This window comes from Nesoenas mayeri, assembly GCF_963082525.1.
Source record: "Nesoenas mayeri genome assembly, chromosome: 2".
In the NCBI taxonomy this organism is placed as follows: Eukaryota; Metazoa; Chordata; class Aves; order Columbiformes; family Columbidae; genus Nesoenas; species Nesoenas mayeri.
This window is the reverse complement of record NC_137543.1, coordinates 94,557,060-94,579,541: the sequence shown is the minus strand read 5'-3', so window position 1 is coordinate 94,579,541 and position 22,482 is coordinate 94,557,060. Positions and strand designations below refer to the sequence as shown.

Genomic DNA, 22,482 nt, shown 5'->3' with positions numbered 1-22,482 from the left:
CAAACAAAACTCCATTGTGTTTGCCCAAGAAAATGTTAAAAGATAACTTGTTCATATGAAAAAAATTAACAATCGTGAAGGGCTGTTTAATCGACCGGATAAATTCAGAATACTATCCAGAATAATATCCAGTGTTCAGACTAGATTTAAGGTCTATGTTTTACCAATTCACTTAATTAATGATTGGCACAAATAATCAAGGCCTACATTATCTTTTCAGCCATTGAAGTCCAAATCAGAACTCCTTATATGCTCATGCTGATTTTGCTGTCCTCTAAAATATTTTCACTGAAGCTCTTTAAGAGCAAATTTGAATCTACTGACAGAAAACCTGGTTTTCTTGGTGGCTTTCCAGGAGAAGTACTGTATAGACCGAGAGTGTCCCACAGGTTGAAAACCACTTCATCAGCTTAACCAAAAATCATCAGGTGATAAAACTACATGCCTAAATTAGCTAGCTAAATGACGAATAGCTTTAGTGTGTGGATCAGCTGCACTCACAGCCACCAAGACAGTGTGAGAGTGTCTCAAAGAGCCTGTTGCAAAGTCGTGGCGTAGGACACTTGCCAGCGTAAAGCAGGGAGAAACTTAGGAGAGAGATTTGGAGACACGGAGTTGGCACAGAGCCAAGGTCCATGGGGAAGTCTTGAGAAGGTAATCTGACTTTTTTACTTTGCCTTCTGATTCAGAACAGTCCAGGTTTGGGAGGCCATGGGTGGTGGGTCATTTCAGGCACTCAGCCTTGGAACAGTGAGGTCTGTGGTTCTTACAGCAGTAATTTCCAGTGAACCACTGCCAAATTAAACTATCTTGATCCATCAGGAGAACCAAGACAGAGGAGCAGAGAGACAGTGTCCCTGCTTCTCTCATCAGCCTCAACCTCTTGTGACTAAAAACTTTCTTTACTTGCATCATTGCTCATGGTTCTTATTTCTCTTGTGAATAATTATGATTTTTCAAGTTGCAGTGGTAACATTATTTAAGCCCATTTATTTCAAGCTGAGAAACACACATCCATGATTATTTTTTCTTTTTTTCCTGTTTTTGGACACACATCTCCCGTGCTTGATTGATGTCATTTGTTGCTACAGGCTATAAGCAAGTCTTTTATTAATTTTCAGTGTCATTCTTTCTGAAAAGCACATGCACACTCTTTTCACTCATCCTGCCTCCCCATCCCTGACCTGCTTTTATTTTGCTAGTTGGTGGTTGCAACTGTTTTGAGTGTATAGAAATGCTGGGCTTGGAAACTGAGAAGGCTGTTCATTATAGTCAGCAAAAATCCAAACAATGAGCTCAGAATCTGGCTCTTCAGTCAGTTTCTAGTAAAAAGGAGTTCAGTGAATAATGAGAATTAAGCCACAAGGGAAACCGACGTGCGGTTTGAATGTTGTTTTAAATAAGCTAGGAATGCTGTCAGGAGTGATGAGGGTAGAATGTGGCCACAAATGGGTATTGCCTCTTTTTATCCAGTATGAATTGCATGATCAATATGGCCAGATTAATTAATATTGAAGAGTCCATTAGGATAGATTAAACCATGTCACTGTCACTGCTAACTTCTGTTAGTCTACTAACATCCATAAACAGAACTACATATTTCCCTAATAAATCTGAACTGCAAACCAATTTAATTTTTGCTGTTTTGTTTCGTAAGTTGAATTGCATGTTTTATTCTAAGTCTCAGAGCTATAATAAAAAGATCAGTTTGAGGTCTTGAAGTAGATCTTTGAGGCTGAAATATTTCTTTTGTGTTGTTTTAATACATATTCTGTTTAAAAAAAAAAAAAACCACCTTAGGTCCAATCTGCTTTTGAAGCACATCACTGTGCATGTAGATAACCACCTTGCCTTTCAGAGAGGCTGAGGCTCCCTGTCCAAGAAAATGTGTGCTTTTGATATTTAGCACTTCTGAAAAGGAAAGCCTGGCTTGGGTAGGAAGAAACTTTAAATATCATTATAGATGTGTCAGCTTTAAGCTTGAACTTTCTTCTGTGTTAGCTCATTTTGGCCGGGGTCTGGGATTCTTCCAAGGTGATAAAAATGGAAGCAAAGTTACAAGGAGGCAGATCCTGGCACTTTCAGCTTTTGAGATGCTTTCAGGGAGCTCAACGGGACTGCTTGCAGCATGATGTGGGCAACGTCACCAGTTGTCCTCAAGTACGTGAGAGTCAGAACACACACAAAACCATTTTAATATAAGAACCTATTTATCCAAGCTCTCTCTCTAAAGACAGTGCGATTTCTTACAAATGGATGGTTCTCCAGACTTTATATTATGGAATCTGGCATCTGTCAGACACAGAAAGTCAAGAAATCAGCTCCTCAGTAGGGTGCCCAGTGAACACTCCTAGAAGAATATTCATGAAGTGATACCTCAACAAGTGCTGTAACCTGAAATTCCTGGAACTTGTATTTGTTTAATCAGAGACACACAAAAGACATTCTAAAGCCTGGGAAATCCCAGCACCTTTTCTGAAATTTCCTCAGCATGGATTTGGACCTTCACTGAGAAGTGCTGCTGAGGGAATAGCTGGGGTAGAGAGTGGGACTGCTTAGTAGCAGATGTCTGGGGCAAAGCAGCCCATCAGAGAGGGAGCTGGAGTGCCTGCAGCCAGCGCAGGCAAAACTGTGGTTGTACAGCTGACAATGGGACCTGCAGGGCCCTGAGATCTCTCTGGTTGTCTGATGTACAGGGTCTGTTCCATGTAGGACGTGTAGGTTTGCCTTCCTCAGGGGATGAGGTCTCTCCACAAATAATTCCTCGACACGGACAGCCAGGCTCTCCAAAGAATTCTAAACTCAGATGTCCATGGGAAGAAAAAAACATCAACCTCAATTTTGAAAATGTTTCATCTTGATAAGAGCTGAAGTTGGACTTCATCTATTCAGTACATTATATGTGGTTCCTATTTATTTAAGGAAGTGACGTCTTCAGAGATGAAGAATGTAGCTCCAATAGTAGAAACTAGCAGCTTTGGAAGCCTGTGAAGCTTTAATGTACCGTAGTTTCTGTTCTTTAATGAAACCCTTGAAGTGGGCTGGTTATCCTTTCTTGTATCTCTTTGAGAACCTGCTTGCATTTGCAGGCTAGTCAGGATGAAGAGCTATAAGAGGTTTCTCAGCAAGATTGTGGGTAACTTTGTAAATGCTTGTTCAGGTTGGAGTGCTTTCTATCTCCTCTCCCTGATACTGATTAAAAAAAATTACAATTTGTCAATGGCATAAGCTTTGACATGTTACACAAATGATATTTCCATACTGTCATTGGTTCAATTAATTCCTGTGGAAAACTGCATACTTTCTGAGATGTCATTCCTTTACAGTGTTAGCCTTTCACCTCAGGACTCCTGGGGACAAACTGGAGGCAGGTCAAGACCAACTGACCACTATTTGCTGTTCCTCATACTCTAAAACTCATAAAATATACTATGACAGTCTTTGAATTATTAGATGCTCCAACCAACAATGGTAGCCAATATAGATTTCAGTGGTATATACTCTGTGCTGTAGAGAAGCCATTTATTCTTAAAATGTTTGGCTGTTTTTATCAGCTGTTTGTTTCTATAATTATCACTAATTATATACCATGAAGGCAGAACATGACAGCACAAATTCTGCATGACTGACAATCAATTTTGGGGATGTCTAGTCTATAGACAAGCACCAGGGACTGGAAGATCAGGTGTTGCAATGTGCCAATAGCATCTTTTACTTCTATTGATGCGGAGACCTTTAAATGTAAATCCATGACTGTCTGCTGTGCAATGAAATGGCTTTGAAATCTCCAGCAGGTGACCGACTCTCTGCAGAAGACAGCAGTCTGCAATGTAAATGGCAAACTTGAATTCTTAAACATTTTCAATAGACCACATCTTCTGTAATGTGTGAACTATTTATTTTTGCACACAATTCTATGCTGAATCTTCTGGAATCCCTGATGGGCATCACACTACATCACTTTTTTCGACTTCCATGTAGAAGTTAAAATGAACAGAGGTCAAGAGAGCTGCAGATTTTTGGCTGTTGTAAAAGAGATTAATGAAGAATTTGTGAATCTGGAAGACACAGAATCAGCCTGAGCTTCAGGAAAGCATTAACTAGTCAAGAGCTTTGGTCTGGACTTGCTCTGCTTCTCGGGTGGGTGGAGGTTATTAGAGATGTTTTGGGAGAATATGATCTCCTACTACTTCACTTGGCAGTAATCAGTAGATGCAATGGTCCTGCAGCCAAATATTTATATCTGTTTGAAACAGTGACAGATGAACAAAATAACTGACTGCTTCTGTTACCAAGATTAATAATTAATTATTTATCAAAGCTGACATTTAAATAGTATTCATTAGGTTTTAAAGCTAAGAATCCCTTGAGAACAATCTCAACCATTCATGTCATTCAAACCTGGGAGAACTTAAGAGGAAATTCTGGAATATTTGGGCAAATGTTATTGGTGCAAAAGAGGCAGAACCTGTACATTCTTTATCCAAGGCAATAATTTTGTAATTAATGTAAAAACTACTATCATGGCTTTTACTCCAGCACATCTGTGTTTCAGATGGAGAAATAAAATGGCAGCAACAATTTACCCCAAACAATTCTATCCATCTGTCTTATGTCATTAGCATTGAAAGATCTTTAAGAGGTATGAGCTCTGAGTGGTTTAAGTCATGGTCAAGCTTACTAAAAGGTAAAGTTAATTAACCTAGATACAAATGCTACTCTGAGGCAACAAATCAGTAATACTGGCTAGCACTGTGCACAGTTACATGACACAGTGTTTAATACACTGGCAGATATAAACAACTAGAGAGAACAGCACTGATATAACTTTACATTGGTACTGGACAGGCAGTAGCAATGCTGAGAAATTTTAGCAAAAATTCCCTAATATAGACATAGCTATGAAGGCTGAAAAACACACACAAAAAACCCCAGTAATAGAGGACAGCTGATTGGTGGTAGTCAAATACATCTGTCTGAAAATAGAAAATATCTGGGGTGGTGTCTGGCTCCATCAAAATCAATGGCAAATCTCCCATTTACTTCAATTTTGACTAGAATTTCAACCCTGTTTTCTGCATGGACCAGTAGGATAAAGGTGACAGTGTTTTTTAAATTTCTTTCTTTCCTTTTCCTTTTCTAGTATAAAAAGTTTGGAGAACTGCCACTGGCTCTTCAGCATTTGGCCCAGTTTAAAAAAAATCTCTATCAGCCATTTAGCTGTACAAAATAAATACTGTCTCTTCGGCCGGCCTGGATAGTTTCTATGGCAGCCCCATACTTAATCTAAACTCCATTCTTTTTCCATTTCTTGCTTCTCCCTTCAAGCCACCAGCCACTTCACCACTTCACTTTGAAGAGGCTCTTGAAAGCAGAATGTAAAAGGCAAACTATTTCTTTTCCTCGGGCAGTACTGTCCCTTTTACAGAAAGACTGAGGTTTCTGCTCATAAAGGTGAAGCTCCAGCTGTACTTATCGTTTGCTGTCAGGCAGTGTGTCTTTTGCTAGACCCAAAGGACCCAGAATTTTTTCTGCAGAAACTACGATCAGAACTCTGGATCACTAAATTCCAGTTATTACCCTCATGTCCTCTTTACTATTTTGTTTCAGAATAAAGTCATTAAGTATATTTAGAAATATTTTAGAGATATGTATTTTGATTTGCAAATTATCTCTGTTAATGTTAGCATGTATATATATGCAGATAGATATTATCCTCCAGCAACAGACGTCCAGTGGATTCTGATCTTTACATTATGCTTTTCAGTGCTATGACTCTGAGGAAATACATTATTAAATATAATAGTATTTGACAAATTTAATATTATCAGGTCAATATGGTAATTTTCTTGACTAAATTTCATTAGGAAATCCTTTGTTTGTTTCTCTTGTATTTAGGTTTGGTTGTTTTTTTTTTCAAAGACTGAATTTACTTGCAACTCAAGATTTGAGTTCATATGCCTGTTTCTTCTTGTAGTTTGCCAAACTGTTGTCACATAAATAATATTTATATTTATTAGTGCTTGGATACCAGAATGATGGGCAACTTAGCTTGAATTAAAACATTCAAAACAAGAGAGACACAGATCCTAAAATCACATCTGCTCTGAACAACTGAACTTTGCCAAAGCAAACTGGTAGTTAAAGCTCCAGGTTCAGTGCATCTACGTCTACTCAGTTTGAAAGAGTGCAAGTTCGGGTGGAATCCACACTCAATGCTACTTCAAACAGGTCAGAAGCACTGTCACCATTACATGTTTCTCACAGAGCCTCTGGCAAATATTTCAAGCAGTGTCTTCTGGGAAGGATCAAAAGTTGGCATTGTATCATGACACAGAAGGTTAAACCAGTTGTTATTAAAAAGGCAATTTCTAAACACGGATGATTCCTCCATTAAGTTCTGCAGGCTTCACTATGAAGAAGCCTGTCTGTGCTGTGACTGCGATGGCGACAGACGGGTCTCTCGCTGTAGTCAGCCACAGGTTTCAACAGGTGTCAGATTTGGCAGATGTTGCATATGTATCAGACTTTGGCTCTTCCAACCATATCGGTGACCTCACTCAGCTGTCAAACACACCTGAGGTAAAGGAATAAGACATTTATTCCGCATTTCACTGATGGGGAAACAGAGACGGTGAATGGAACACCACACAGTCCTGGTGTTCAGGCTCACAGTCACAGCCGTCTCCTCCAGCTCCCAGAACAAACTGCTAAAAGCCAAGTAGGAAATGCTTTGAGGAACTGGCTTCCTTCAAAATATTCGCCTCAGCTGAGGAAGCTGTCTGATGATTGCTGTGTCCATGCATGATCCCAGGAGTGCCAGAAGGATTACCCAGAGTTTTTAGATGTCAATTATCTGTTGCTCCAAAATACACCCATTTCTTTCTGCAGACAGATGTGTGCGAATTTGTGGTCTAGTCTACTTTGATAAATGTACTTATGATTCTCATGCATTTTTGACACTCAGGCTTCATTACTATTATTCATTATAACTGAAAGAGTTTCAGCTGATTTGTCCTGTGGCAATCTTTGGGCTGAGCCTCACAAGCTGTCTCATTAGTCTTCACTGGATATGAGGGTCTAAAGAAAAGCGTCAACTTTCTATAAAAAGTAGTGCTGGCTGCTTAGTTACACAGCCATCCTGCTAAATAGGAGACAGTCATGAAGTGTCACATTTCAAAGACCAAGAAGGAACTGGAAGGGTGATAGACTGAACTAATACATTCTTAATGAGAAGAAGCTCTTCTGTTATTTTGTTGGGATGCGTGGAAAGAAGTACCGCATGCTTGGCAAGAGTAAAACTCAGAAAGGCATTTTTGATGCTGTTGGAGAAAGAAGGAAGGAACTGTGGCAGAAGTCCTACAAAATTCTGCTTGAAAATTGCAAGAACTGTGTCAGCACAATACTTTAAGACTGAAATTCAAAGGTGAGGGAGTGAGTGCTCTGATCCCTACACAACTAAAAGCTTTTGGGGCTGGAAAAATTCTAGGCATACAGCACAGGCCTTACAATCAGTGTCGAGTCCACTGACCACTGAATGTTCCCAACAACCTATAATAAATTTGGAATAATAAGAAAATGCAAAAAGCCAGAGTTTTCATGCACCAGGGGTAACTCAATGAGTTACCAATGGCTTGAGTGCCCTCAAAGACAGCTCCCAGGTGTTTTGAGAAAATGGCCTTGGCCACACTCTGCAGTAAAGGAGGAGGAGGAGTAATGAACATTAAAGAGTAACACTTGTCTGGAGGAGAAGTACATCTTATTCCACACCCAAAAATAGTTTTAACACCGGTCAGATGAGCAAGACACATGTATGAGGCATACTCAAGGAATGTCAGTCTTTTAGGAACATCAGTGTACATCATCCAACAATCTGTTCCAGCTCTGATTAAATCCCAGTGCTTCATCAGAAAGAGGTGAAGAATCAGACAACACACCAGTTGTTACTTTGAGGAGAGAAAAAAATCCTCTTCACCCTCCGTGAGTGACCAGTGGGAACCCAAAAGCATGGATTTAATGCATTGTAAACAAAGTACCAAACAGACACATTTTTCAAACCTCGTTGATGCTACCAGCTCAGTAGATGTTCAGGAACTTACAAAACAGTCTTAATTTTCCGTATCTAAGAACACTTTGCTCTTGTTTTATGAGCTGTTTCATCAGCATTTAAAGCTCTGTCTTAAAATAATGCTGATTCTTTGCAGGAATTTGGAAGATCGCTTCTGAACTTCACTTTCTGGATAGCTGGAAATCTTAAATTTGAGACTATGATTACTCGTGACCCAGCTGACAGCCCTGTCATCTTCCTTCTCTGTTATTTACATTCTGTATGAGAATCATCATATTCCTCAGCCACTGTATTGCTAAGCAAAACAAGCGAAACTTTAACATTTATTGTATGGCAGATACTTAGTGCTCTAAACATTCCAATAGGTTTTCTCTGCATCAGTTCCGAACTAAACTCATTAAACTCCTTGTTTACACCCAAAATTATGCATTGTTTTAAAGGGGTGGAGCGGAGGACTGCTAAACTTTATCCTTTTCATATTACCTGTGCCAACAAAGTTGTCTTACTCTTCTTAAGTGCTGAGTCCTTCTTGACTTTGTGTGGCCCACAAATTTTATGAGTGCACAGCTAATTCTTGCTCTTAGGACACTAATAAACATATTGCTAGTTCCTAAAACTAATCCCTGAGAAACACAACTAGCAACTTTCCTCCTCTCAAGTAACACCACCTGTAGCATACCCTATTGTCGTCTCCATGTATCCAGCTTCTTATCCAACTTAGGAGTTTTTATACTAATTTGCATCATTTCCACTTAAAGCAGGAGTTTCCTATGAGGACCCATGATAAGCTTTTTATATAATATCTAAATGTACTGGATCTGACACATTATCCTTGCCTAAAAAACTCAAAACTCTAAACAATCCCCAAAAGTAATGATTTTAACTGCAGATGATCCTATTGTAATTTCTCCCATTTTTGTAATTTTCATGTGTGTTTTTAATCACTCTTTTCAAATCCATTCTTAATGTGCATGGTGCCAAAGTCAAACTAACAGCCATGAAATCACTTGACATACTTTGCGCCCCTCTTCTTGGGCATATTTGCCTAGTCCGTCATTGCATACTTCTGTCATCTGGTACTATCTTCAAGTGATATACATTTAAAATAGTTTCTGCTTGTGCTTCCATCTTCCAGTGTCTTCAGTACTCTAGAAGGAAGATACTATGGACTCAATGATTTTGTCACACATATATTTGACTTCCCTTTCAAATTATGTAATTCCCATTGATTTATCATCATTCTCCTTAGCTATCCTTTCAGTATCTTCATGTACACCAACTTCCTTGAAATTGGAGAAAAGCATTTAGTCAACCACAGGTAAGCTCTACATAAAGAATAATGCAGATATGCCCTGCTTACCCTGCAGGTCACTGCCACGGCCTCACTTCATTGCTTTATTTCTTTATTGTTCCAGCACCTAAAACCAATAAAGCTTTCTTCTATTTTTCTGTGCAAGGTGCAGTCCAACAAGGCCTTTCTCCATCATTCCTTTGCTACTATGTTTTATAATGCCTGAAAAAGGTTCTCCTTTATAATCAAGGCCTCTTCTCATTCTTTGGATGTTTTGTACCTATTCTTATTATCTTGCTTTAGTTATTTACTCATTCAGAGACTAGCCCTTTCCTACAATTTCTCCCTCCTGCCCAGCATGCATAGATTATTTCTATTCTTAATGTAAATCTGTCCTTTCCTGCATTCAAATCATTAGGGTCCTCAGGCCAGTCATCTTCATTCACTGATCTGTTTTCTAAAAGTTTGCTATTCTAATTCTTTGCTATAATTTTTTTTTTGCCCATCTTGCAATTTAAGAAGAACCAAATCCATTCTTTATCGCTTCCTCCTATAACATTAGTTTTTGGTCAGCTGTTCTGCAAGATCCTCCTTGCACAAAAAACTAAGCTTAAAATAGCACACATTTTGTTGTTTTATGAATTTCTGTATCAAAAAGTCAGTCTTCTGAAATGTCTAAGAATATCTAAACCTTGTTATTATTGATGGTATTTATGTCTATGCCTGGAAAATTTAACTCTCCTATGCTCACACAAATTCCCTTATTATTTATTTCTTTATCTATTTATAGACATGGTTACTCTCTTTCAAATCTCAGCCTGTCAGACCATAATATCCCCTTGTCCCCAAACACTGTCCAAGTTGGGTCTCTTTTTACCATCTTCCTTGCAGTGACTTTCATCCTAAAAGATTATGTTTTATTCATGCCATCACATTTTAAGATGAATAAACATAATTTGGCTGTTTTACTTTGCTACAACTTCGAATTTCCTGACTTTTATGTATTTTAAGTTGCATCCACATAGGTCCGTATATAAAATTTCCTTGTTTCCTTTTTAGATTGAAGAAACCCCAAGGAAAAACAGCATGAGCTTCCCCACCCTTTCACAAAGTGATTATAAATGTACCTATTCATATTAGATTAACTTAACAGAATTTGGTTTGCTTTGGTTTCTACTTAGCAATAAACACTAGCTATGAATAGTTCTTTTCTATACCAATATTGCTTTCTCCTAGTCCCTGCTCATCCACTTGAATGAGGTGTAGGTGATACTGAAATAGCAATAATCAGTGTACGACACCCATAATGTACAAAAAAATGTGGAGTGTTCAAAAACAAAAAGACAGAAATTTGAACAGTAGAGTCCACCTGGGGGTGTAGAGATTTACCTCCCATCCACACTGTTACCATGTCAACATGCTGTCAGATGCAGCTTTAAGCCAAATTCTAGAGTTCTGTGGGGGAAAATTGCCCCAAAGTCTTCAGCCACCATCTCTCATAGCCATTGATCTTAGGGTCTGCTCCCAGAGGACAGGCAATGAATGAATTGCAGCAGGGTCCCTCAGCAAATATGCCAAACTCAACTACTCAAGTATGACTCAACATCACTACAACCTAAGTCACAGTTCAACAGAGTGTTTGCAGTTTGTTGTTCTCAGCGGTAATAAGTTGTTATCATGTATTCAAGGATAAACATCATCATTAAAATGCCTAAACATCCTCTGAAGTGTTAAAATTAAGTCCTCCTGTGACTAATCTTATAAATGATAACCAAAAGATTGCATATCAACTTGTTTTACTTCCTATCTGAAGAAGACAGGGAACTTAACCTTAGATTTCAAAAAATTTATAGCTAAGCCAGTACTGTAATACATTTCTTCCAGTCAGCCTTGCTGTGATTTAGATGAGAAGCTGCAAGCAAGATTTGAGCTGTCACACTTGACTTTGAGCTGCCAAGAAGAGGTATTGGAGGTTACAGGCTAAGGTTTAATTCATATTCCTCCTTTTGTTACAGGCAGAGATGGTGCGTGCTGCTTTCCAAGCGCAGAGATCTTTCCTGGTGTTAGCATCTCAATGTCAAGAGCCTCAAGAGGTAAGAAAAGTGACCTAGAGTTTCGAGAGAAAGTATATTAAAAAGGTTGTGTTCCCATGTGTCATCAATCCCTGCATTTGCTTTTATTTGTTGCTTTATTTTTACAGTGCACTTAGAGACTTGCTTTCAGTTTTATTAGCATGGTGCTGCAATAATCAGAAAGCCACAGTTCAGAGTTAAAAACCTTTTCTGTACCAGTACATATAAAATCATTGAAGAAATCAAAGGAGGTGTCCACTTTACAGCTGTAAGTGGGATCAGTGTTTCTCTAGAAGGTGGAAATGCCATGGAATAGACTGGCTTTTTGCTGGCCCTCCACGGATGCTGTAGGACAGGCTCTGAAATCAAGGGATAAGCTAGTGACAGAAAAATCAATATTGGCCCATATACTCAGTGTTCTCCAAGATGAGGTCCAGGCTAGCCCAATTCTGGAAGGAAGAAAGCATTTTGTCATGAAAAAAAAGAAAAACAAGTTGATTTATATACTTATTTTAGTGGCAACTATTTAAATCCTTCCCTCACAATTAGAAAGCGCAGGGAGGCTGTGGAGTTGTTATGAAATCTGATTTGTAGTTTCTGCAGGGCACAGAGTTTTGGTGAATAGCGCCGTATCCTTCCTGGGAACAACCACATAGCGCTTCTGTGGCCATCCTCGAACCTTCCTTCTTAGAGAGTGCAGAAACTAAAGTCTTCTCTTGCATAGTGCCCCACAGACTTCAGTTCTTTTCCACCAGCTCCCTGCTCCATAGTTCACTAAATTACATATTTTCAAATCAGAGCTCTCTGCCATGGACATAAATTATTGAAATTTTGCTGTCACTATCGTTCTTAGAGACACAAATTAGAAGTTTTTCTAATCAGTATGTTTTAATGGCAAGGGTAGTCAAGAAAAAAAAAAAAGCACAGATATTCCAGGCGAGGCTTTAGATTTATAGAGTTGCAAGCAAGAAGGGATCAGTTGTTTTTCCAGCTGTCCCTGATCTCAGAGAGTAAAAGTGGGTCATGACTCACAGAGAACAGGCAAAATTCCCACTGGTGCAGACCTCAAGCAGTCATTTATATTGGCTGTGAATACAATTGCACCCAGTGGCCCACAAAACTCTTCAGGCTCCTCGGTAAAATATTCCCCGATGAACAGTTTCTGATGGCCCACAACAAAATGCAATGTGCTGAAGCGCTGGTATTATCTCGGGTCTGGTGAGAGCAGAAGCTCTGGCTCGCTGTTTGGCCTCATGTTCTGATGTGCCACCGGTTTGACTTCCTCTGCTTTTCAAGTGGGAATGCCACGGCTTCTCCCCACTTTTAGCCTTACAACTTTCAGACCTGAAGTCAAGGCTTTGAGATTTTTTTCAACTGTAAAGTTTAGAAACTTTCATTTTTAAAATGGCAATAAACAAGGACAAAAAGAACAAAAACAGATGTAAAAAGAGATTCTCCAGCAGTCCAGAATGACAGTTACAGAAGCATGAAGAAAAGCAACAAATAATAAAAACCTTACTATAAACATTACCAGAGCTGGCCATGTGTATCCATATGTCTTAGTTGCATGTTATTAGGCCTGCATAGATTTCTGCAACTTGCTGAAGGCAAGAAAGTATACTTTTATCATTTAACTGTCTTTTAGCACCAAGGAAATGCCATATGTGTGTACGCATCATTCCAAAGTTAAAACACCAGGAATATTACAGACTGAATTTCCTTTCACTCTTTTTTGCACATACTTTTTGCACAGATAATTCAGCTATATTATAGACAGACCTGAAAATAATTAAAGGCTGCCTATTCTGTGCAACCTGAACGGTATTTTCCACTGCAAAGCGTGATGGTTCCAGGCACCAGGCTTTTTATATCTCCATCTCAACAGGGAAAATAATCCCGTTGTAAAGCCATATAGGTTAACCGTTTTGAAAAATCTGGTTATCACTGGCTAACACGGGAGAAGGAAAGCAGCAGGGGTCCTCCCCCCCACATCCCCAGTACCTTATTCATGTGATATCATCCGGGCTCTGGTTGTATTTATAGCCTAGAGCCACGGAGACAGCCTGGAATCCAAACAGGAAAGCTAATCATTAGTGTATCAGAATGCACAGAGCAGAGAAAAGCAAATGAAGATGACAGCATATCTACAAATGCAAGAGAAAAGAGAGTAATTCTGTCATTCAGCTGTCTAGACTGTTTGCTTTATAATGTAAAGCTGTGAATGAGCCAGCGAGTTGCGATTATGGCATAGTAGCTTTGTAGACATTCAGAGACAGCAGTGTGGAGACTGAGGGGATTTACTGAGTTCCTGTCATGTTGGGATGTCATACATGGTGCCTTTAAAAAAAAAAAGAGGGAGGGGGAAATGCCCTGGGAAAATAAATTAGCTCAGCTCTTGCAGCTTACAAACTAATGAAGAAGGAATTCAAACAAAAAGAAAGCTCCTATATCTATAATAGTACTTAGATTTTTTTGTGCTCAGCGGAGAGAAATGTATATCTTACAAAAAGCAATATTTTTCCCCCCCTATGAAAATGCTGAAGCTCTAGTATTCATTTAGCTCTTTAACTCCTGCTGTGAGTCGCTAGCAAACATTTTCAAACAGTTAAGCTTGCTGAAGTTGCTTTTGCAGAGTTTTGCTTCTTGTTAATAAATGCTGATATTTTTTCATTTGGAATCTGTTGCAGCGCACTGCCTTTATTATCTGTATATGTGAAAATAGTAGGAGCCGAGAAGGTAATTCCAGCTGGCATACCAATCTAGCATCAACTGCAATAAATTACTTTGCAGAGTGCATGTTCTGTTACTTTTTATGGTCATGTTCTATATTTGTAAGTGCAGTGGAAGACATCACATGATGAAGCCACCGGTTGATATTCCTGTTTGTGTATGTCCCAGCTTATGGCTGCTGGATACAGGCTCATTCAGGAAGATGGGATTCTGCAGTTCATCCACTTATTAGAAACTATTTTCTGACGCCAAACTTCAAATAGTAAAGAAAAAAGATTCTATTATAAATTGTTGACTATATATTAAATAGTACAGAGAAGATGGAGAAGGGAAATTAAATTAGAATATTGCTATATTCTGTTTAAAAAGGTGTTTTGAGACCATACATTTACATGTTGCTTGGGCAATCCAGAAGATAGATTTTAACATAAACCTTCACAAAATACTCCGAAACAGTTTGGATCTGAATTTTCTATTCCCCATAATCTAATTCAAATACAATTCTGATTGAAACGTTATTATTTTATTGTATAGTAATTTTAAAAGTTATCAGTGTTCCTGAGCAAGTTTATATTTGTAACTTTTTTTTTAACTTTATGGTCATGAATACTGATGTACAAGATCACTACGCAAAGGCACTGCACTGAATTCACTGTGAATGGGGACTTGTATGCTGCCTTCTTTTTATGAGTGGTTTCATTTCGCTTTAAAAGTTCAAACAATTTTAAGAGTTGCTCTGAGGGCATGAATGATCCGTTGTTCCCATAATGGAAACTAGGTAACGAGGTAAGTTTTTCTGTGAATCTATATAAACATATCCAGGACAAGCATACTCATGGTAAGAAGTACTACAAACAGATTTAAATGACAGATGAAGTTCAGGCTATAACTGATTGCATAATTTCTCATTTAAAAAAATGCTGAGTTCATATGACTGCCAGAGCTTGTGGATTTAATTACTAACATTGTGCAGACAAGCATTCCAATTAAATACCTAGCTTAAATATCCAGATTCTGCACACAGGTGGGAGGAGAGGGGTGGAAGGAAGTGAGAGATGAAGGAGAACTTTCCCTTTTCTAACTAGAAAAGTGGGGGGAAAAAACCTGAAACCCAAGAAACTGTATTTGAAGTGAGACTTAGAGCCATGAGAACAAGTTGTGCGGTTTTTAATTTTTATAGTCAAGCAAAAAATCTATTGTAGGAGTAGAATAGTTGTGGCAATTTCTTTGAATAAAGAACTCATTCTTAGAATTTTTATATAGAAATCAAATATGAAGATTTACAGTTCCCTACTCTCTGACAGTGTAGGACTGCTCATTTTTTTCTCTCTTCTATGTTGAAGTACTTCAGTAACAGGACTCCTAGGACTTCTTATCCTGCATCCTAGCAGGATTTGTTTTCTAATTACCTTGATTTTCTGATGTCATTCAATTTCCCACTACTTTTCCTCATACTTACTGAGATCAGCCTTACTGTTTTCCAAAAATATGAAGAGTGAGATACCCCTCATCTCATTAGTTTATTATTTACTCATGCAAAAGAGTTGCAGACAAGTTTTGCTGCCATTCTACTCAGTTGACTGCTGCAAACCTGCACCTCTGTATCTAGAAATAGCTCGAGGAAGAATTTAGTTCAGTCCTTTTAAGGTCCTGAGGTCCCAAACTTAGAGCAGGTGCCAAGAGTGACATGGACAGAGCCTGAGAGTCCTGAGCTCTAAAGGGAACCCCTTCCCCCTCCTGTGCTCTGAAATCTTGCCAAGCTGTTGACATATTTCTGCTATCAGCAAGCCTACAAATGCATGCGACATGTCGTCACAGCCGCAGTGAGGGACCAACTGGCAGGTTTCAGTCGCCAGCCTGCTGCCTTACAGCATTCACAGGCTCATTTTTGGATATTGTTGCAAACTCTTACTCAGTTTCAGGTCCAGATAGCCCCCTTGACACCTGTTATCTCATAATTTTGTCTCAAATGCGCTCAACTGCATTTAACCAGCCCCAAGCTCATTTTATTTTCTGATCATAGAATCATTTACATTGGAAAAGAATTTTAAGATAATTGAGTCTAACTGTAATGCTGCCAAGTCCACCTCTAAACCATGTCCCTATGTGCCACATCTACACATCTTTTAAACACCTCCAGGGATGGTGACTCAACCACTTCCCTGGGCAGCCTGTTCCAATGCCTGACAGCCCTTCATGTGAAGAAATGTTTCCTAATATCCAATCTGAACCTCCCCTGGCACAACCTGAGGACATTTCCTCTTGTTCTATCACTTGCTACTTGGGAGAAGAGACCAACACCCTCCATGCTACAACCTCCTTTCAGGTAGTTGCAGACAGTGATCAGGTCTCCCCTCAGCCTCCTTTTCTCCAGGCTGAACAGCCCCAGTTCCCTCAGCTGCTCCTTATCAGACTTGGGCTCCAGACCCCTCACCAGCTTCATGGCTCTTCTTTGGACACACTCCAGCACCTCAGCATCTTTCTTGTAGTTAACTTCTGCAGGTATCCTTGTACCATTTCTCTTTCCTCATGTGTGTTTGCCAAAACTACAAGGTCGATAGCCCCTGCCATGAAAAGATGGATGCATTTGAGATTCAGCCCTGCCCCAGGGGCAGAGCACTCAGCCAGAAGGCGGCCAAGAGACACCTGAGGATCCAAGGAGTACAGAAGGGCCACAATCAGCGCAACATCTCCCAGCCTGTTACAAAGAGAAACAGAGGCAGAGATGCATGTTATTGCACAGCTCTGGACTGGCTCACATCAATGCCACGAACTCTCCAGCAGTTCACGTTCTGTGTGAGAACCAGACTCCAGTAAGCAAAGGATCCTTGCACTTGTTTACTCCAGTATGTCTGTACTTGGGCTAAGAACAGCATCATCCTGTAAGGAAGACATTGCAGAAGATGATACTCTCTATCTTGTCTAGCTCCTCATCTGACGTACTTGCTAAGCAATTCTGGGGATCCTACAGACTCTCATTGGAATTCTGTTGTGTCCTAAAATACTGTCCTAAAATCACCAGGCTACTTTTCAATCCCTGTAGCAATGTAGCATATTCAATCTGTGCTAAACCCAAATCCAAACCAGTATGCTCTTTTTTCTGTGCTACCCAATTGTTTCCCTGGATTTCTGGACTATGCATGATCTTCTAAAAGGGAAAGCACTGGAGATACAGCTGACTGAAAAGCAGGGCTTTTTGGTTCATGGGTTATTTAATTTTTTTCTAATTTTACTTTGGTCTAAATCAGACCACAACCAATGATTTTTGAATTCTGAAACTTACGCTGTTTGTCTTTCACATTCCTCTTCATTTGCCCTCCCTCAGAGTCTATGTTTCAAAACAAACCCACAAATGACCAAACTAGTAATTTGTCATGTGGGGTTATGGTTTGGTCTTCCCTTTCCCCCGCCCCAAAGCGCAAAATTGGTACAGCTAATATTGGCTGTTAGATTGAGAATTTATGTGTTATCTAAGAGGAATAAAAGCCAAATACCAATTAAGTAACTTTGGAAGCACACAAATGTGTCTAAGCATCTGTGCTGATGAAGCTGACCAGACATTTCTGCAGATTTGTCTCTCTGTGTCATAGTCCTGCTGTTGCACAGCAGTGAGTTAAAGTGGCAAAAACTGCACTGTTGACAAACAAATCAAATGCTTCTTAGGCTGCTATGTTGAAGATTTACAATCAAAGAAAACAAGACCAGGATAAATGAATGTCTCTCTGTAATTAGTTAGGAGGAGACTTTTGAACCCTGAAAATACCAGAATACTAGAGGGACATGAATGTAATGATCATAGAGAAAGATCTCAGATGGTCTTTACTTCCAATCAGAAAATGCCTGCAAAGAAAGCATTGGCTTAAGGTGTAGTGAGTTATACTGCAGTTTTAAAAGCAAAACTGTGGTAGCAAATGCGGAACACTTTCTGCAAGGAGAAATGGAGATAGGCAGTGCTAGAAGAACAGTTTGACAGCTGCCAAGAAAAGCTAGTAACATTTTGCTATGGAAGCAATAATGAAAAGTAAAAAAAAAAAAAAAAAAGTAAGCATTTGAGGAATCTGGATGCAGCATTGGGATGCTCAAAGTTAGCAACCAGCTTAGATTCACCTCTGGAAAAATAAAAAGCACTATATACTTGAAGAAAGAGGTTACTCCTCAGCCTAATCTGAACACTGATTCCATTCAGACTGTTGATACACAGCTACAACAGAAAAGACAGGCCTTTCTTAAACCACATATATATATAAAAAAACCCCAAGCCCTAACTTAAATTTTAACATCTTCTTTACAGATTGCCTTTTACAAAATACAAAATATGGGAAATTACTGTTAATCTAAAACTTTAAGTTCTAGAATCATAGACACTTATAGCAGAAATGCATCTCACTGGTGAAAACTGAGGCTCCCAGTATCTTATTCCTATTGATACGAGATGAGATTCTGCTCATCAGGGTAGTCATGTTGTGTAAGGTGTCCTTCTAGGCTCTCTTTACAGTAAATGCCAGTACCTCTAGAATGCAGTCTTCACATCTATTAATGTCTTCTAATATATAGTCTTCTAACATCTATTAATAGGTGGAAATAATTTCCCAGGGACACCCTGTTCTTCATTCACAATAGAGGGAATCGAGTCTCAGCTGAGAGCAGATGCTCACCTTTTGAATTGCTAGAACTGAGGGTGGTGGATGCTATCCATGACGTCTTTCATCTCTTGAAAGGATGAAATGTGGGATGGGACTGTACTAGGCTGTTTGCAGAGATAATGGCTGTGTATACATTAATGTTTTAGTTCACAGTAGGACTATATTTTTTCTTCAAATCAGTCCCATTTACTAGGCTGTGATTCACGTTGCGAAGCAGTCTTAGGGTGTACAAAAATGGTATCTTTGTGATGAAGTTAAATGAAAGATACACTTCCAGACAGCACCTAAACCACGATTTACAGCTAGTCCAACATAATCCCCCCCAACCACATATAATGTGAATGTCAGGGTGTCAGCACCAACTGTTAAGCACTACAGAACCATTCCTATTAGGCTGCACTACTTGCCAACATACACAAAGACAGCTGATTCAAATCACCTCTGTGTTTCAAACCTGCCTGTGAAAAATACAGTGTAAGTATGGTGGAGATTTTGAACTGACAGATGAAAATAAAAGAACTGTACACCATGGAAGAAAGGTTGCAGTCATGCTCTTCTGGTTGCAGCTGAGTAAAATGAAGGGGCTGCTGATCCCAAATGCTCTCAGCTTTCTCCTGCTGCTCCTATGCCAAAGGTTGCCACCCCCTCAGTTAGCCAAACTTAAAAGGGTATTTGTTCCCTTGCCATGTTTTTTCATAATAGGTCAGGTTGATGTAAACACTATAATAGTGAGGTCTGAATTTTGTTGCCTTCCATTAACATAAAAATTCTTCAGTAAACAGTCTCACCCCTCAAAACCACGTACAATTAGCTTAGAAATACATAAGATCTTTCAAAACTGTATTTTTATTTACCTGCTGGGTTTTGTGTCTTTGTGATTCATGCTGGCAGGTTTCTGGACAACAACGGTCCTGAGAAAATATCCAAAATATCCAAATATTCTCAAATTAAAGCTGAGATTTTCAAGTAATCACTGGCTCAAGCAGCCAAAGCGTAAGCAAGCCCCTCAGTTTAGTGTGATTTCACAGGCAAATAGCAAAACCCACAAAACACAAAAGCTTGGCCATTCTTCTGAATTAAACCCGTGTGCCCCAGTCCTGTTAAACGTGTCATCTGGGGAACTTCTTGTGAGAGTATTACAATAATGTGAAGGAGAAGAAAGCCTGTTTGGTGAGGTCTGTTGGAACACTGGTGTGCCAGGCCATTTTCTGAGACTGGGTTGAGACTGTGAAGTCTCTGAAGCCAAAGCCTAAGGCAGTTCTTGTTGCACGCTGTAACTGTTTCGGAGTGGTTTAGCTAATCACTGCAGTAGTCTTACTGCCCTTGATTTTCTCATATGAATTATAAGACATGGACGGAAGCTGGCTGGCTGTTTAGGTATTAATATTTTAAAAGACCATCTGGTTTTAATAATTATTTAAAAAGGACAAAGACATACTGGGAATTAGTTTTGATATTTCTAAGTTGTGCCACTGTTGCATTTTTAAACATTTCAGCAAAACTGATATTATAATAGGAATGGTGTTTATACAAAGACTCTTAACTTTCTGTTAAACAACTGTTCTGTGTCTTAAATGACAAGAAATTTTATCTAGCACATGCCAAAGGCATGCTGAAGATTTTTCCAACGGCTCTGATTCATCTCCTTGAATTCATTTTTTCTTAGAGATACAGTATAGACAATAATTTTATTAACAACCAGCTGTTTTAATATTCATTGCAATAAAGAGATCATTCTTCTAGAACACTCAGCACAACTGATTCTGCATTGTGGAGCCAAACAAGACTGATTACTGACAGGATTAACGACCCTTTCTATACCCGTATGCCATACACTATAATTCATCTGCAGTTTAATCACTAAATAAAAATTTAGAACTGACTGCGTGGAGACAAGATTCAATTAAGTGATTCCTTGCAGGCCGGTGTTCCTTTGTGTCCAGCCCTTGCACAGAAACTTGGCTCACAAGGCGCCTGCACACACACAGAGCCAGCAGCCCTGGCAGGGTAGGACGGGGTCCCAGCGAAGGGAAGGCAGCCTGGTCTGCTCCCCTGTACATCTCACAAGTGACAGGGCTGGGCAAAACCTCAAGCCCTTTGTGGCTCCTTCGGGCATCCCTCCAGTGCCAGATTACTTTGAGCTGCTTTCCTTAGCAATATATATTTCACCTTTACAATTCCCACAAGGCACTTTTTTAATGTGAAATTACATAAATCCACTATGTTTTTATGAACCGGACAGTTTAAGTCCTGTGTTCTGAGGGGCAGAAATTCTGTCTGTATCACTGACAGAAAACCCTCACAAAAGTGGTTGGAGTTTTTCTGGCAGGAGTAGGAGGAAGTGTGGGTCTTATGGTACCATTCAGGAGAATGTTTGGCCCTCATTTTGACTTCTTACATGTAAATATCAAGGTGTTCTACAAAACAAACCAGCTATATAGCATAATTTCACATCTAGGAAGTTGAAGCACAGAAGGTAATGGAGCTTTCCTGAAACCTGATGGTAATTTGGTGGGAGAGCTGCAAAGAGAAACCCCATTTATGGACTCCCACTTCTGTGCCCCGTCCACAGAAATGTGCTGCCTCCCAGTGCTGTCTAGATATACCAGGCATCTGCAGAGCTGTATTTTTAGCCCTGATATTCTCTTTGGCTGGAACTGGGCCATGAAGATTCGCAGTAAGCTAAGGACTGTAAATATCCCTTAGACTTTATGAGAGGAAAACTGGCATAATATCAAAGAAGAACAAGCACTTTCTTAAATTTCAGTTTTGCTAACTACTGTCATACTTGAAAGATTTCCCTGCAAAATAAGAAAGGACCTACCAGCTGCAGCATGTTGTAAACAAGCGAAAATTAAAAAGAAGAATTCCTGCAGACTTTATCATGTTATGGCAACAAAATCAGTTTCTAAGAACTACAAATCATGGAGGTTTCAGGGCTTTTTCAGACTTAATGATTTACGCTGGTCATTACACCATCAACAAAAAATCTTTTCATCTCCCAGTAATACTGTAAATATTTGTTTTCTCCCAAAGAAAAAAAAGACCAAATATCCCCATGCCTTTCAAATGCATAGGGCTTTCTCAAAATTACATTACCACTAAAATATTAAGGCTCCACAGTTGGATCAAAATTCTTTTAAAAATGCAGATCCACTTCTTTGTTATGTTTTTGGAGTGTCCTCTGACCTATGATCATCCATAGCAGACATGCTTATTTTAAGGTGACATAAAATTCTCTAAAGCTGAGGTCTTGTGGAAGGGTGAACAGAAATATGTTGCAGATGACAGAGATCAAGCAGGACATATGCACACATCATCTTCTGTGTGTCATGACAGCATTAGTCCTCAGCAGTTGTTTTGCTTCTAACTATTGACACCTTGTCCCTCAGTGTGCTGTTTCTGAGTGGAAGAATCTTTCCCAGTAAGTTAGTGCTCCACATACGTTTTTCCGAGACACTGGGCCAGTGTGATCAGCATTCACTTTGCACAGGAAAGAGCTTGGGTAGCTTCTACATTCATTCTGCTTTTCACTCAGACACTATTCCTTCCGCTCAACAGTCACTCCCCTGGATACCATTCATTTCTGATTAACACAAGAGAATTTCCCCAAACCACGGCTTGCAGGCAGTATGTTTCCCATGAAATCATCCCACATTACTTGCAGCCAAAGGAAAT

The 22,482-nt window shown here is 39.4% G+C and overlaps 1 protein-coding gene across 1 annotated transcript in view; it reads left to right on the top strand.

The window, feature by feature from the left end:
• CAP2 (cyclase associated actin cytoskeleton regulatory protein 2) overlaps positions 1-22,482 on the top strand; it is a gene marked incomplete at both ends in the record, with an annotated part of 55,166 nt that overhangs the window by 9,475 nt on the left and 23,209 nt on the right. The window contains one exon of the mRNA XM_080339358.1: positions 11,375-11,452. Within this exon, the coding sequence (XP_080195484.1) occupies positions 11,375-11,452 (78 nt within the window). The remainder of the gene's footprint in view (positions 1-11,374; positions 11,453-22,482) is intronic.